General features: G+C 46.9%; 1 protein-coding gene across 1 annotated transcript in view; it reads right to left on the bottom strand.

Annotated features, from left to right (window-relative positions):
* clmna (calmin a) overlaps window positions 1–14686 on the bottom strand; it is a 31104-nt gene extending 16418 nt beyond the window's left edge. The window contains exon 1 of the mRNA XM_080011754.1: window positions 14525–14686. Coding sequence (XP_079867880.1) covers window positions 14525–14609 — 85 coding nt within the window. The 5' untranslated portion in view covers window positions 14610–14686. The remainder of the gene's footprint in view (window positions 1–14524) is intronic.
* Window positions 14687–17685: the final 2999 nt, after the last annotated feature.

Genomic DNA, 17685 nt, shown 5'->3' with positions numbered 1-17685 from the left:
TCAACAACTACACCTTGAAGTGGTAACCCATAACTTTGATCTGCGTTGGGTGGACTCCACTTCAAATCCCAGAATTCAGTTTCGAAATGGCAACAGTTGACAATCACTGCGTCCATGGGAGGAAAGGCGGACCCCGCCACCAACACTGGAAACGGCGTAGAGAGGAACCATATACATAACGCAAATACATTGAATGTCCATTTAATTAAAAGATGCCGTCAGAATAAAGTATCAAATACGGGATTATTTCACAAAATAATGTCACGGATTCGCACTTTAAATGCGTCTGTGGTATGCTATACAGTACCATACCACACCTGTAGTATAACATGACAACGTAAATACATTGAACGGCTGAATATGGATTTTGTTCATAAAGAATGAAAATAAATCAAAAGAATCAGATTACCACTTTAAAACAGCCAAGATGTTCTGACGCATTAGAATGCACTCAAAGCATTACAGTACATGAAGAGGACGTACAGTATGTGATGGATAGGATGGAGGGGGAAGTGAAGAAACACACTGTCTCAGCCTTCGCTCAGTTTTAGCAGCACTTTGAAACACTGCAATAAAGTCGCTACCAGATGATGATAATAAGAAGAAGAAGAAGAAGAAGAAGAAGAAGAAGAAGAAGAATTACAACATTTAATTAATCCCTGACAGAAAATTCAGGAAAATAGATAACTTTATCTATTTTTTATTAAAATAATAATGATAATAACCCCCATCCAATTTTTTTCAAAGCTAAATTTCTAACAAACTTTTTATTTCCATCTCAGACTTGATATCTGGATAAATGCAGTCTGGGATATCACACTTGCAGACTTTATTACGGTAGAGGCAGGAGCAGGAGCTAAAACAGGCAAAAGGAACAAAAACGACACTCTAATGGAGACTTCAGACGGGCGTGCAAACCCTGTATGAAGAATAACAACTCACACAGGGAGAGAAAATATAAAATCAACTTAAATAGAGCTGTGAGGAACAGGGCGATGGAACACTCGTGGGGTGGGTGGGGGGACTAAGGGCAGACAGAGGGCAGCCATGACACAAAACAGTCCATGGCTCAGAAAGCTGTGCTGTACAGTATCTTCTCTATAATAAAGTCTAAAATGAGATTAAAGTAAGTTTTCACCATGAATATATACTGCATGTATAGTGTACTGAATGTATACTGCATGTCAAACGTTGGTTGCAGTGAAGCAAAAATGGCCAAAAATGCCAAATCCTTGTCCCATATCGCCGGTGAAGACCCAAATTGCCCAATGACTGTATTTGCATAACGCAAGAAATATAATTTTCCTCTTCGTTAAGACACGTCCAGGCACTCTAAGCTTTCAAGGAGCAGCTTTTGAACCCAAACAAATAACACATGAATCTGATTATAATTATTACTAGACCATTTATTTCCCCCTAAAAGCGGTGGTGGGCCAAATTAAAGAGTGTGGCGGGTGCAACATGTTGTTAAAAAAAACAGACCGAATGTGTTTTTAAACCTTCCCACTAATAGAAAAGAAAGAAAAGAACCGTTCCCGTGCGATGCGTTCCTCATTGTATTCAGCACAAGTACAGCACGCAAAAGGTTGGACGATAGGATTTGTTTGTCTGTGGGAGCTCAACTCAGGCGCTGCCCCGGGAGCCAATGGCTGAACCTCGGGTTTTGTTTATGAAAATGAACTCCCTTTTCTCTGCAGCCAGCTGAGAGGGTCAGGTTAACGGAGTCTCTCCTGGTTTCTCCGTGTTTATTTCCCCCCCCCCTGTCTGTCTTTCTTTCTGCCCCATATACTGTTGCAGAGCCTTCAGGGGCCTGGCTCTCCTGTTTCCACCCAAACAGAAACGTGTGGGATGTCCCGTCCAGAAGAGGGCCTAACTATTCCCATTTGCCCTGCTGCTCTTCAAAACGTCGTTTTCTGGGGAACCTGGCGGCTCCAGAGCGGCGGCGCCGTTTGGCGCCGCATCATCTCAGGCGTCGGAAGACGCGGCCGGGGGGGCATCTTGTGGTGTCCGCCCGCGGGTTGGTCCGGCACGAACGCTGCGCTTGTTCGAGGACGCCGCGTCGTCGAGCTCAGACTGGAAGGGTGAATTCATTCCTCACGTGCTGATGTCAAGGTGTTTCAGGGCCGAAATGCAACATGCCCCCCTCCCCCTTTGATATTTTCCCTCCTCGTCTCTTCAGGGAATTTGTCTGGGAGCGAGCTTATCGTTGGCGCATGAACACTATGTTCAACATAGAGTGTCAGACAAGCACTGTGCAAATATAATTACAAGGGGGTTCGTTTTTTGATGGCCCATACTTCATCTGTTTTAGACAAACTACACTAGCTATTACTGATTTATTTGGCATCAGTGTCGTGTCGCTGTCCAAATGCCATCCAATACATTCAAGACAATGTCCTTGGTATATTGGAAATACATTATGAATGCATTTCTGAGATGAGAGAAAATAAGGAAAATGCAAACGCAGCCAGGCCGGACCAAGGGCTCGACAGTAACGGTTGCCAAGTTGTCCTCGGCAACCAGATTGAGTGATTAACTGCGGAGTGTTTTTGTTTTTTTAGAATGTTAACTTTCAGATTCAAACAATTACGAGGCCTGAAGTCAAATCAATCAGTCAACATTCCACCGTGATTGAAGGTTTGTCTTTTCACAATTCAGGGGTTAAATAAAGACATGTTATTCATCTCAATTCATGCATCAAATCATCTCATTTCATCACAACCTGCAGGCCTGGCCTACAGGAAAGAGCAGTTTGTTTGTTGACTGTATTCAATGTTGTGTTGGTCATACTACAGAAAGATGTACTGCTTGTGTTAAGTGAATAATACAGAAGGTAAGGAACTTATAAAGAACTGCATACTAAATCGCGATCACAATATTGGTGTAAAAAAAATCGCAATATTCCCAAATCGTTCAGCCCTAAAATGCAGTATGCGTTTTGGACAATCCAGCCCCTTTAAGCCTGAAATCCAAGCACCTGTTTTGCACAGGATTTACACAACAAAAACCTTATTCAGTCGATGGTGAAAGCAAAGCTCCTGCCGTAGAAATTGAGGAGGATAGTCAACCGAAGATGCCTAAGTTCTTAAGGGGTCTTATGTGGAAGATTTTCTCTCTGGGTCAGGCCTCCTCCAGAGGCTGCAGGTTCATCGGCTGAGATTGCGCATGAGTGCAGAGAAATAAGTCAAAGCACCACTTCTTAAAGCTTTAAGTAAATGTAATAACAGCTGGGCACCTTCTCCAAGTGCACCAGGGTACACCGGAGAAGTACCAAGAGCTGTGGCATTATCAGAGATACATGCAGGCCAAACATAAAGGCGTGCTTACAGAGTTGGGTGTCGTCATAATGATGACGCCCCTACAATAATACAATAAATGATGTGTTTGTTCAGAAACAATTTTGAGCAGTGTACAGTCCGGCGCAGGTGCAAGACAGAAGACATTAATAGGACTGTTTCTTTGTACGAGAGACAGAGAAGCGGTGTCGATAAGCGGTAACTGAGAATGTAAAGGAGCGGAAACGACGTGGCTCTCTTGGCAATTCAAAGTTTCTGTGGAGACAAGGGGGTGTGATCGACCTTTACGCTTATCTCTACACAGACGCAGCGTGACTAGGATGGGTAAAATGCAAGGACTAATTATATGGAAATGCACAGAGGAAAACTATGATCAGTTGGTTATACAAGTGAGAATTAAATAAAAGGAGTTATGAAGATATCTTCTTCACTTAGACCTCTGGTCTTAGAGGCCTGCTATACGTCGATGGAACACCAATGTCCATGCACAGTCAATGGTCAGCGCCCTCACTTTTTGGTGAACAGATAGCTTCAACCATCGCAGCTACAGAATGACCACGAAGAGAGGAGTCTAGAAGAACGAGGGCTTTGAAACCCACAAACCCAGAGATGAAGAGTATGACCCTGCCTTGCAGGCCAAACTTTAAATAATGCAAAACGAAGAGCGCAGCACCGGAGGTTCTGTCTCTCTCGATGTCAGGTAGAGCCTTGAAAACAGAAGTAGACAGCGCCTCAACGGTTCAAATCAGAACGCCTCTGAATGTCTTGGCACGCCACCTACGCACATTGCAAAAATATATCTTGAGGTAGCGCTTGAAGAGGAGGCTCGAAGTGTAGATGACACATGTTACGTGATGAGTTTCTCCCTACAAGAGACACTTTGTTCTTTCAATGACTTAAGTTTGGCCTTATATAATATTCAGTCCCTTTTTGCATCTTTTTTTTGAGGCCGTTTGTGTGCAATTTGTGTGCCAAAGAGCTTTTCATGGACTTTATGGAATAGAGCAGAACAGGATGATGTAGCATCAGAGATTCTGTTGTTAACTAATGGGAACAGCAATGTACCCGAAAGGGGTAAAAATGAATAAAGCTTTGGGGACAGATGATAGGAGCAATCTTATCTCACAGTCCTGTCGTGATCATCTGGCTCAGGCTTTATGCAGAACAGTGCCAGTCCTGTGGAAGGCAGCCATCATATCCCCCTGTGTCTTTTCATAACCCAACCGTACCTAATAACCTCAGACCTGTGGCTTTAACACCTGTCACCGTGCAATGTTGTGAACGTCTGGTGCTTTGAGCAGAGGATGCTATCCTGACACCACTCCACCTTGTTTATTCTCTGCCCCGAAGTCCCGCATTGCATAAATATTTGTTGATTTTTCCATTGTATGTACCCATAACAGCCTCATTTAAAAGTGCAAACACTAATCGATATACTGTAGTGCTCAACCCTCACATTATTCTTTGGAAAACGCCATTTCTCACACAGAGACCTCAGTGCAGTCGAAGCAGGGATCAATGCAGTGCCATCAGGGCCATATTTACAGGTTCACCACCGGGTTCGGTGCTCAGGACAATGATATTCACCCTCTACGCAGATGACGACATTCAGAGTATTCAGAGGACACCTGCAGATTGTTGACACCTGCAACTCTGAGCAAACATTCCAATCCTCTGTAAACCGGCTTCAACAAAGGTATCCAGGCAATTTCTTAGGCAACTGCCATCCCCAGGGCAACATCTTGCCGTAGGAGCCTAGAGAATGGAGAACACTGGAGGTAAATTCATCATTGGAGGGGACGGACATCGAGTGCCTGTCAAATGTCAATCGAGGCTGCTTTCTTTTAACACACTCGGAAAACTCAGTGAGAATCAGTCAGTCCTCAAACGTGTTGCAACCGCTTCATAATTCAGTACCGACCTTCATTTCAACAGCTTGGTGCCTCTGTCAACAAAATCTCTGAGATTAAGCTGGAGAGGGTGATATGGTGAAGGAGTAAAATAATTGGAAAACCGAAAAGAACGATCACGGAGCTTTAAGAGCAGCGCACAATCGAGAGAGGGGAATACATAATGAGTCTTTCAATGCATGTCTCAAGTACATACCTTGAGATTCTGCCACCAGGGTGAAGGTTGAGGCTATGGAAAAATGAAGTTATTCTATTCTATTCTAAATACATGTTTGCAACTGAGCCACAAGCGTTGGTTTCCATGGAAACAGTTACATTTGTGAACCTTCCAGAAAGGCATTGTTGTTTTAAACCTTAAAATGAAAAATAAAGCCATCATCTCAGGGGTGTAAGAAGTTTTAGGTTCAGTTTTAGGATTTTGAAGGGTCACCTCCGCCTATACTTCACTGTATGCTGTATAGCCCTTACTGGTTGGAATGCAGAACTGATAAAGCGTGACCCATCGAAACTTTTGTACGTGAGATCAATCCTAGGACTTATCTTTCAGTTTAAATACGCAAAAAAAGCTTCTTTTTGTGAAAACATTTCACCGAATACTTTCTGAATCCAAGTAACATGAAGCCTTACATTTGGACCTAAACCACAAAATAAGCAGCGATAACAAAAGGAACTGGAAGCGAGGCGCCCGGTCGAAATCTTGCAGATCCAATCAGCGGGTGCTTAGCTGCTTGGCGCCGCCCCTTGTGGTCGCCTGCGCGAGGGCTCCGTGTTGATTATGCACCTTTTAGTATTTTTTTTCCTTTTACATCACTTATGTCCATCAAAAATTGATCTCCTACGACCGCGATGCACTATTGGATATGAAAAAAATCGCTGAAAGAACAACTTTGGGACATTTTATCCGTTGATCCAGATGATCATGATCAACAGCAGCTGCTGAAACCCCAACAACATCAAGACTCTCTCCCGCTCCTGCTCGCCGAACCTGGAGCAGCAGACCATCTAATGCCGTCCATTCTACCTCCCCCGGGAATTCGGCACGGTCATCATCACAGTCGTTTATCACACCGCAAAGACTTTAACAGGGCGAAGCTTAAAAAAGTTCTGCCTAATTTCAATCAACACATCACGTGTGCCACCAGGGAAGAAAGAAATTTGAACCATTGTTACACAACGTGCAAGAACGGATACAAGACCGCCTCTCTCCCTGCTTTCGGGAAATCCGATGGACGATGTGGTCTCCAAGGTACTGCACACCACGCTCACGCACCTGGATGGCTGGAACGGGGTCTATGTGAGATTGCTTTTCATCGACTACAGTTCAGCTTTCGATACCATAGTCCCCACCAGACTGGCTGTCAAGCAGCGGGAGCTAGGACTGAACACTTTGCTGTTTGCCTGGAACCGGGACTTCCTCACAGCCCCCCCCAGGTGGTCAGGGTGGGGAAGCACATGTCAAGCTCCCTCACCCTGAAAACAGGATCCCCCCAGGGCTGCATCCTCAGCCCCCTACTGTACTCCCTGTACACACATGACTGTGTGGCCAGTTCCAGCTCCAACACCATCATCAAGTTTGCTGACCACACCATTGTGGTGGACCTGATCACCAACGACGATGAGAAGGCCTACTGCGAGCAGGTGGCTGACCTGTCACTCTGGTACCAGGACAACAGCCTCCACCTGAACGTCAGCAAAACTGAGGAGCTGATTGTGGACTTTAGGAGAGGATTACAACCGAGGACGCACGGGCCATTGGTGATTAATGGGACTTCCATCGACAAGGTGAGCAGCTTCAAGTACCTCGGAGTCAACATCACGGAGGACTTTACATGGATTTTACATATAGACATCCGGGTGAGTAAGGTGAGGCAGCGTCTTTACCACCTGAGGCAGCTGAAGAAATTCAGGGTCTCGGTGAGGATCCTCAAGTCCTTCTACTGTGGAGCAGTGGAGAGCATCCTGACAGGCAACACCACTGCCTTGATTGGGAACTGTACTGCTCAGGACAGGCGGGCCCTGCAGAGGGTGGTTCAGCCGAACGTACAACTGGAACTACCCTCCCCGCAGGACTTATACACCAGGAGGTGTAGTAGCAGCGCCCGCAGGATCATGAAGGATCCTCACCACCCCAACAACGGACTGTTTCTTCCCGCAAGCCATAAGAACTGTGAATGCTGAACTCATCAGGGGTCCTCACTGAGACACTTACATAGGCCCCACTGTACTGTACTGTATGTTGCATACTGTAGTGCATTCTGTTTTACTGTACTGGGTTACTGCATACTGTGCTGTATTGCTGTTCTGTTCGTTGTTACTGTATTGCTTTGCCGTACTGTTGTATACTGTATTGTATATCTCCACACACACAATTAGTTAGTTCAGTTAGTTAGTTAATTAGTTAGCTATTGTGTTAGTACTTATTGTGCATAATCTCCGGGCGCGTTGCAATGGCATTTCACTGCATATATGTATGCTTGTATATATATATATATATATATATATATATATATATGTATGTGATAAATAAACATCTTGAATCTTGAATCAGCATTATCAGTGTTCCAATCTGACAGGGTCAACAGGGTCCTAGGTGAGTAAGACATTTCTGGAAGAGGCCGAATTCATCACCATACCGTGTGAAGATAATCCCCCCCTGTGGGCACCGCTAAAATGGAGATTGCCGGCCTTTTATCCTGTGAGACATTCCGCCTCTCGTAATCCCTGTCACTTTGAATTACAATCAACAAAAATCCAAATGGGACGTTTAGTGCCGAGTGCATCAACAAGAACCACTGACTGAAGCCAGTAATGTCAGAAGAAAGGAGATTGACAAGAGGGGAAATATCCCGCCGCAGAGGAGCAATCTCTGCGAGCCACTCTGATGATGGAGGCTGTTCGCCTCTCATTAGAGTGGGCGGTGTGCTGAAGTGTTGCTTTCCATCAAACTCCAAATGAAATCCCAGAAGCACTTACACAAAACCACACAATCATCGGCTCTCACAGGTTCATCCTGCATTGTCTTTTGAGAACTACTGACAAATCCCGTGTTAAAAGTCCCCTTTCACAGCTACCCAATGCGATTGTCTCCAACCAGAGACTGTACGCTTCCCAAAAACAATAAAATACAGAAGAACAAAACAAAACTTGTAGTGCAATGCCTGTCTGGATTCCTCATATCAAGATCACAGTATCGCATCATCCGTTTGAGTTTGTTTGAGGAGCTGAATGGGGGACGCGCGGACCAATATCAATCCACACATCTTAGATTATACCGACAATCGGCTTCCTTGGAGGCTTCACTTGTGCGATTAAATGGACAAGCTTCTGCGGCCCTGAGAATGTAAAGCATCTGGAGCTGCAGCCCTCACGATGAGGCAAAAGAAGGAGCGTGTTTCGCCTTCTGTTTTGGCAAGCCAAGTGAAAACAGAGCACATTCATCATTCATGCACTCTGGTGTTGCTAATCGAATGGATTCTCAAGTCTTTTCAGATAATCTGCTGCTCTTCCTCGGAACGGTCCTCATAGATGAGGAGAAAAAAAATCAGTGGGAACGTCTATAGGGAAACTGGGGGGGGGGGGGGAGCACGGGGAAAGAAAGCAATAACAAAAGATCTGGTAAAACCTGTGGGAAATTGAAAAAGAAATCCCAATGGATGTATGCCCCTGTCCAACAATCCTATTTGCTCGGTAGAAACCTTGGACTGGGAGGTTAGGGTTGCTAAAGTGAAGTGGATGATGATGTGACAGGTAATCTCCCCTTGACCATTCTTCAGGTCAACTCAGACAACAATGATAAGAGGTCTATAAGAAATATGCACAGCCAGCCCACTGCCACAGAATAGCATGCAGGGGGGGACTTTCCCATGTGGACGTTCTTGGGCTTTCCTCTAGTTTCAAAGTAGCTATTTTGTCCGACATTGGGGGCATAGACCCAACACTTCTCACCCCGAGCACCAGAGCTCCCCTACTATCAGAGTGGCTGGGTCCCTGTCCTTCTTTCACCACATCTCTTCGGGATATACCACCCGGGGCTCCACCCGACCTAGCCTCTTCGACTCAAGGACCTTCATCCCCTTTGAAATATCAAGATAAACCGTGACCTGACTAATGTTACCTGTTCTTATTGAAGGCTCTGTAATGTCAACTCGAAGTGATGGAACGTTATGTGCTATTCTTATCAACTGAAAGTTCAGTGACCCGATGGACAGCTCGAAAAGGTAACTTATAAAGGAAAATGGTTTCTAAAGTCACAGTGGTGTCTCTTAATCACCTTCATTCACGGGATTTGGAAATGATCTTTTAAGCAAATAAGGGACCGGTTACGGGACCAGGTACGCAAGTGTGAGATCATATGACATAATTAACAGCAAAGATCTCGCCGGAGGACCAGCAGGGTTTATACCACACTGGAATAGGAGTCTTCGGAGAACAGGATCGTGCGTTGCTGCCAGTGTTACCATAACAAGGTAACTGAAGGTAACTCTTGGGAGGAATTTGGCCGCTTGGCTGCTTCATCAGCCTTGCGGTAGACACACCTGCATCTAATAAAGTTTGAAAAAACACAAAAGCCTCTCAGACCAGTTACAGCCCTCTGGACCAAGAGTGAGCTCAGCCCCACTTACGTCACTCCGAGGTGGAGGTTTAACGTGACAGTAAAAACCGCTGACCTTTGAAAAAAGGGAGCCGAGGTATTTTCAGAGGAGGGAAAATTGGCCCGTTTCATATAAAGGAGAAGGGGTTGTGTTGTTTGTTTTTGGAGGCCTCATTCGAAAGCATTTACGGGGCAATTACAGGCACCAGTAAAGAGAATGGGTGGCGGTTGGGTGAACAGTAGTTAACAAGAGAGACGATTGTCTTTCTTCCAGAGAATGGCGAGGGGGGGATATGGACAATGCTTCAGAATGGACTTGGCGGGACCACAAGATGAGACCATGATATGCCAGATGAAGGAAGGGAACTGCGTGGCCAGTACCTGGTGGTGGTAGATTTGGGTTGAATGGTGTCGGTGGAAAAAAGAAAAACTGCGTCCACAGATCCGTACAGGCCTTATAAGGAGCCGTGCCATGCAAATTCTGCTGCAATTCAATGTTTCTCAAGTATTCCATGAGGTCATATCATTAGCTAAGAGGTAGACGGTAACCTAACCCTGGAAGGAATATTCGCAACTGATTTTCTGTAATTCCATTCTGAAGAACATAATCCCATTTATTTCCTGATTTTGGTATTTTGAGTGATTGTTTGACGTGTAAAGAGGTACAGACTGTATCATTTTGGCTCTCAGTGTCTACCCATTACAGTAGTTGAAGACAATTTTATTGGATAATTAGAGTATTGTTAACTTTATGTGTTGCTGCTGTGCGTGGGGCGGGGTGTTAGAGGTTAAAAGCAGAAATGTAAGGCTCATAACCCAGAATCATCCAATTCTGAGTTCTTTGAATCTATCAAGTGGGCATTTATTCAGCATAACTACGAGGAAAGGTCTTGGCAATATAACACTTGATTCCTTGTCCTGATATGACTCAAAGCACAAAAATATTTAGTGTTATTATAGTTTATGAGAAGTCCATTTTGAAATTGTCCCAGTTCTGCTGGAGCCCAGAAATTGCAGATCCAGCAATGAATTGGTTAAGGAGACTTACATAACGGTCCCGCCAGCTCCCAACCTGCGTTTTCCAACAAAATTACCCGCCCCACACACACACACACACACACACACACACACACACACACACACACACACACACACACACACACACACACACACACACACACACACACACACACACACACACACACACACACAGGGGTGTTGGGTTTGGCGAGAACAGCGCATCGCCTACAGAAACAATTAAAAACTCCTAATTAGCGATTAATTTTCCAAGGGGTTGCAGACAAACCGGGATCTGGGCAAAAGCCCCATCCCCCAAGCCACAGAGGCAGGCTTCCACTAATGAGGGAGATGGAGTACCGGATGAAAGAGGAGCCCCTTCTTCGCCGACTCACTCCATCCATCCCTCTGTCTGTCTCTCTCCTCTCTCACTTCTCTAAGAAGTGCACTGCAGCCCGAAAACTCGGGTACTAGAAAGAACGACAGACCAGGAGTGGGCGATGGAGATGAGAGCAGGAGAGATGGGTGAATTGGAAGAGAGGGAGCACTGCTCCACCCAGGCAAATTAATACTGCATGGATATCTATTCTAAACATGGCTGAGGAAAAACTGGAGGAAAAAGAAGAAAATACCGGTGACTGGGCACTTGCATGGAGAGCAGACCTGTCTTCAAACCTTCCTTAATGGGGTCTGCAGTCTCTGTGAGTCTCCGTCACTTTAGCTTCAAAGCTCAACCCGGCCCCTACTGGTTTGAGTTTATTTCCCCCCTTTCGCGGCCCCTATGTTTTGCCCTTAACTCAATCATAAACATCGGCCATCACAGCCCCGGCGCAAGCGCGGAAAACGTTTTGATGCAAATCGGGAGGCCATTTGAAGTCCTCGTTCCGAGGCCTTTCCCCCGGACCGATCGAGAATAACGGGAAGGGGAAATTAGAACAGACGGCAAACTCGTTCCAGAGGTTCTCCGAGGCGTTCTGCGCTCCAGCTGAATGCCGTCCCTCTAGCCCCAAAAACGCCCCCCCCCCCCTCCCCCCCCCCTCCGCCTGCCACTCCAGGCCGTCCTGTCGGGATGGGTACAGCGCAGGCCCTTTCTCCCCACAAGTCGCGGGACAATCTGTTCCCTCAGTGCCGCTCGCTCCTTCAGACCATCAAAAAGAGAGAACCACTCGTCCTTCCGGTCTAATCCGAGCCGTCCGTGACATGGCGCACTCCCGTGAGAAGGCCGGGAAGTGACTTGACTTCTGGGAAAATTCCCGCCGTGTGTGCTCAAGCCTCCCGAGAAAGAGATGAGGTGTGCGCCCCTGTGCGGGAGAGAAGAAGCCTGTACAAAGTACAATGAAGACGGAATGGCCGCACAAATACAGTGAATTGAGAGTTTTTGGGTTCAAGAGGGTCTTGACAATATGGTAAATGCAGCGTCAGAACTGTGTTTATAAAGCGCTTTTCTAGCCACAAAGGCCACTCAAAGCGCTTTATGGTACATGCCTCACATTAACCCATTCAGACAGCGACGGCAGTGTCAACCACGGAAGGAGACCACCAGCTGGTCAAGGAGGGGGTCTGGGGGGGTTCGGCGTCTTGCGCAAGGACACCTCGGCAAATGAGCCTCGGAGGAGAGGAGGATCGAACCATTGCCAGACGACCACTCCACCTCTGGAGCTACTAATGTGCAGGGGGAAACAGCCTCTGCTAACCCCAGATGCAACCTCTGTGCGCCCTGGCAAGACAGGTAGAGGTAGCGGTAGAGAGGGCGTTTCACACCGTTACATAGAACTTGGCCTCCACTGAAAGCAAACAGGTGGACAGCGGTCGGCCATTGCCATGCGACAACTCTAGTTTGGACACAACAAACTACAACACTACTCGCCTCCTTCCGTCTCTGCCCTAAAACCAAATGTATAATGCTGCCTTGCGTGTATAAAAAAAAAAAAAATTATACTAATAATTAAAAGAAAATTAAAGCGCCAATAAGATGCACTATTTGCTCTCCACCCACTGCCTCCCATCTTCTAAATGAAGACAGTTTTGGTGGAAAAATCTACCCCCTGAGGGCTGGGGCTGGGGTTAGGGGGTGGAGCGGGAGGGGGCATTTTGTACACCCCACCCGTGTGAGGCTGGAATTTTATGACGACTCACAGGTTTGTTGGGTTATTATTCCCATCGACCTGAAGCCGAAGCACTGCACTGCACGGGATAATGGCCGAGCCGGGGCCAGTATTTATAACTGCACCTACAAGCCCAATGCATCCCAATGAGGTATAGGAAGCACTGTTTGCGTGTGTGTGTGATACGTGGGCTGTGCGGTGTGGGAATGCACTGCTCCGAGACAGCGGCACTGTATTGAAGAGGGCTCTCTCTCTCTCTCATGAGGGAGTGTTATGTAAGGCCCTTCAGGCCGTTGTTTTAATGCCTCTCGTGCTCCCCTCCTCCTCCTCCTCCTCCTCCTCCTCTCACAACTTTGATCCTGGCTCCTCCCGACGCTCGTCGGATGGCGGTGGACGCCGCGGGGAGGTAGCGGGCAAGTTTTGTTTGGTGTGGCGTTTGGTCCGGGAGGCCGGAGCGCTCTTCCAGAGCCGTGAAACTGGAAGAGGATGAAGAGCGGGGCAATATGGCCGCACGGAGATGGGCTTCTATTGAGGGGGGATGAGAAGCATAAACAGGGCATTTGCGCGCTGTATTTTGAGTTATGAGGTTAGTCATACGCCTAGCCCCTGGCCAAATCCATCACTATACAAATATTCAATACAGGAAAGTAACAGAGTACTACGATCCTGTACTCAAGTACTGTTTTCAAGTACTTACTTAAGTTGTATTCAGTTTTGGAGATATTTTATCCGCCACATTTCAAGGGAAATATCTTTACTGTATAACATTTCTAACAGTCGCGCTACTTTAGCCAAGAAAACAGGACCCATGTTCATACCTGCACCCACTGTATTTGTCAACGACTACGTTGCCACCAATACTACTTTACTGTAAATTGCGATCAGGATCTGCACAAGGTCTCATCTGCAGGAAGAAAAAGCAAGAGGGTACTTATATATTGTATCATACTGTATTATATTATATATTGTACTTTATACTGTATTATATTAAACTATATTACACTGTATTATATTATATATTACACTGTATTATATTGTCCTATATTATATTATATTATATAGTGATGGTTTGTTTATACCTGGTCTATTTTAGAGGCATAACCCAGTCCCATTACATCTCTATGGGGAGCTTAAGCAACGCTCTCATTCTCAACACTCTTAACTCGAGCAATTCATTCCACGTTGTAGAACCAATTGTTGGGCTCTGATTTCCCCCCCTTTCCCACGCTCCGTGCACCACCCACTTCGCACACTTTTCCACGCGCTGACCCAGGGCACAAACAAACAATCCACAGGTGAAAAAAGTCTGATCCAAAAACCGAAACCCGACGTGAGTGTGGAGATGTGTCCACCGGGCCGTCGACTCGAACGACCCACGTTTACAACCGACTTGATGGAAGGGGATCTGTGGCGGAGCCCCACGCAGCGTCCCCCCCCGGCTTCGCAGAAAAGTTGCGGACGCACCGCCGCGAACGCGCCGAAACAAGTGGAATGCCCCGCGCCGCGCGTCGGGGGGGTCCTTCGGCTTTCGGGACACGGAACACCGCGACGCCCCCCCCCTCCCCACCCACCCACCCCGCGTCCCTCCGTGCACGCGTCGCCTACCTTGCAGGTTCTGCACCCGGAGGTCGCTGATCTGCCCGATCAATTCCTCCCGCTCGAACCAGTCTTTCCACTCGTGACCGGCCATCCTGCGCGGCGGAGCGGCACCGAGATGCAATGGAATCCACCCCCCCCCCCCTGCGGCTGTGGTTTGATGTTGTTCAGGACTCTCTCTCTCCCTGTCTCTCTCTCTCTCTCTCTCTCTCTCTCCCTGTCTCTCTCTCCCTCCCTCCCTCTATTGTAGGGGAAGCCGATCGGGAGGCAGGCTGCGGGGCTGCAGGCTGCGGGGCTGCAGGGCGGCTCGGGGGGCTGCAGGGAGCAGGGCTGCTTCCCGCATGGCTCTGTGGCTTCCAGTTCCCCCACCCCCGCCCCGCCCCGCCCCGCCCCGCCGCCGCCGCCCCCGCCCCTCCAGAAGGCTCCGTCTCTGCACAAACCCACTCACGCGTTGAGGATGGGTGGGAAGGGAGAAGGAGGAACCGCTGCAGCACCTGGTTGGTGCTGCCGAGGTGGGTGGGGCGGTGCACGCCCACAGCCACCGCCACCACCAGCAGCAGCAGCAGCACCACCACCACCAGCAGCAGCACCAGCAGCAGCAGCAGCATTGGGTCTTATTACCTAACAGCCACCGCATCTGCCACATCTGCTGTGGGAACATGTATCATGAAGATGCAGGGAGGCGTGGTGTCCTATCCATTATTTGTACTAAACAGTATGGACTTGGATCGTTGGTTTGGGGTAATTACTGTGTCGTAGCTGAGTGATTACTTTGTAGTAACTGGCACGTGATCAATTTCTCCATTAGGATCATCTATATGCTTCCACGTGTCAAAAAAACAAACGGAAAATGAAGTCACTTGTTCAGTATGTCTCGTTTTGTATTTTTCCCCGAATTCCCAGTTCATAAAGTGTTTTCTTATCCTATCTCCTTTGAGCAAGGTGTCAAATCAATATCCTTATGGGTGCGTTCATATCGTACCTTCACCTTAAAAGATGGGATCTTTTATTGACGATCGATTATCGCTTTATTTATCGTTTATTGCTATTCCATTATATATACAGTATACTGTATGTATGTATTATACAGTATACTGTACTATACACATACTGAAATTAATGCTCATACTCAATTAACACGTAATAAACTAGGATGGGTCAAATGCATCGAACTAATGTCATATATTCATATAGTCATATATGTTGATTATAATATTGTTTTTATGGCTGAATTCAGCTGAGGAATCTTTGTAATGGTGATATTTCATGGATCAAAAGCCCTGACTTGCATAACTGGAATAGGAAACAAACTGACGTCCCCTCTCAAACTAAATAAAAAATAAAAAATAAATCAATAAATGAGTGTTAATATCCTTATTGGATGTATGATGTGCCAGTCATAAAATCAATCAAAGTCTCTGATCTGCCAGAGCGGCTCCCGCCTCCAGGCAGATGGATGGATTCCAGATGCTCGGGCTGCAGCACTTTACTGCTGACAGGAAGTACCCCCGAGGGACCGAGAGAGGAAAGCCGAAAAATACACATGGAGAAAAAAAAAGCGGCTTGAGAGGGCTGTTCCAGCGACACAATAGTACACGGAAGACACAAATTACCGGAAAAAGGTGATAGAGGAGATCGGTTTGGTCCAAAAAGGAGGTTGGATTTTTAAATGAGCAAATAAACTCCCACAACCTCTCCTCCACCTTTGACTAGAACTCATGGCCTCTCATCTGTCAGTTTGAAGCCAGTGATATATGAGTCAATGACTTCATGAAGTCCTGCTATAGGTTTCTAGAAGGCCCCCCGAAACCCAACAAATGGACTACTTTCAGTTCCAAATCAATAGTCAATCAATCGATATTGCAAAATAAAGCATGCTCTCCTTGGTGACAATGGTACTGTCGACCAAACAGGGGAGTGTAGGTCACTTCCTGGGGAAATTGAATCACTAAAGAATCGAAAATGCATGCGTCACTAAGTGAGTTTTTCGCAATTTTTATTATTTTTTTTACAATTAAATAATCCCACGGCGCCCCACTGCTCTGTTAGGCGCTAAAAACGGCAGAAACCCGTAGGACCGTCCTTATTATCAATGCCTACCAGTTGTTAGGGATGCAGGACTCGCAAACGATTTGTTCGTGGCGAACAACTCAAAAAAAAAAAAATAAAAAAAGTGGGCGAGCGAGTTCCCGTTGAGAAAATCGCACGACTGTTTCAACCCAGTGACTCGCCAGAGCATCGAATCTCAAAACCAAAAAAAAAACGAGTCGAACCTTTCAACCTCACCAGTATTCGTCACTTTGAGCGTGAAACTCGTGATATTTGAAACATTTTCCATGTCACGTCCGTTTTCCAACCGGCCCAGCGCCGATCCATGAACAACACAACGAGTCAGGAATGTTTTCATTCGCTGCAGAGTTTCCCCAGTTGCGCTGACTTTTGAAAAGCGAGGGGGGAGGGTTACGCCCTCATCGGCCGCAGCGGACCAAGCACCAAAACAAGCGTCCTTATTTGGCCCCCGCCGGCCGTGATTAAATTTAGCTCGTTTCGCTGGGCTAATGCTGTCACCAAAGCCTTAAAATACCTTTTGGAAAAATTCACGGGAAAATTCCCTCGTCTGTACTGCATGAGCACGGTTTACTGAAACGAGCCGGTTGGCCGTCGCTTTCAGAGGGTGATCGTCTCAAAAGGGATTTACCTGCATGTATGCCTGTCATTAATCATGTTATTTCATTTCAAGATTAGTAAAAGCCTGGGACAACATGTATTAGTCGATGGAATAAAGGTCACAGTTTAACGTTGGACGTAACATTGCTATCAGAACAAAATGAAGTTCTCCACGTTTCGGACGCATGACATCGGCTCCGGCGCACCTGTGGGAAGTGGGTGTGGTCGCACCGTGCCGATGACCCGCAGGGTAAATACTGGGTAAGCCATTGCTGCTGAGTAAACACCCCGGGCGGGGTTGATGCCGCGGAAGGAGTTCCAGACGGGGCAGGTGCCTCGCTGACAGGGAGCACATCCGAGCGGGTCCATTTTCCAGAAAACGACTCGAACAAATCGTGTTTTATCGTCGTTTAGTTTCGTCCCCGCGATCAGTCGTCGCTTTGGGCGTGAAACTGGGCAGAGCCGGGGCTCTGTCCGCCACTGATGAATTCGACGAACGGGGC

This window comes from Zeus faber, assembly GCF_960531495.2.
Source record: "Zeus faber genome assembly, chromosome: 13".
Taxonomy (NCBI): Eukaryota; Metazoa; Chordata; class Actinopteri; order Zeiformes; family Zeidae; genus Zeus; species Zeus faber.
The sequence above is the reverse complement of the archived record's forward strand: the minus strand, read 5'-3'. Positions and strand labels throughout refer to the sequence as shown.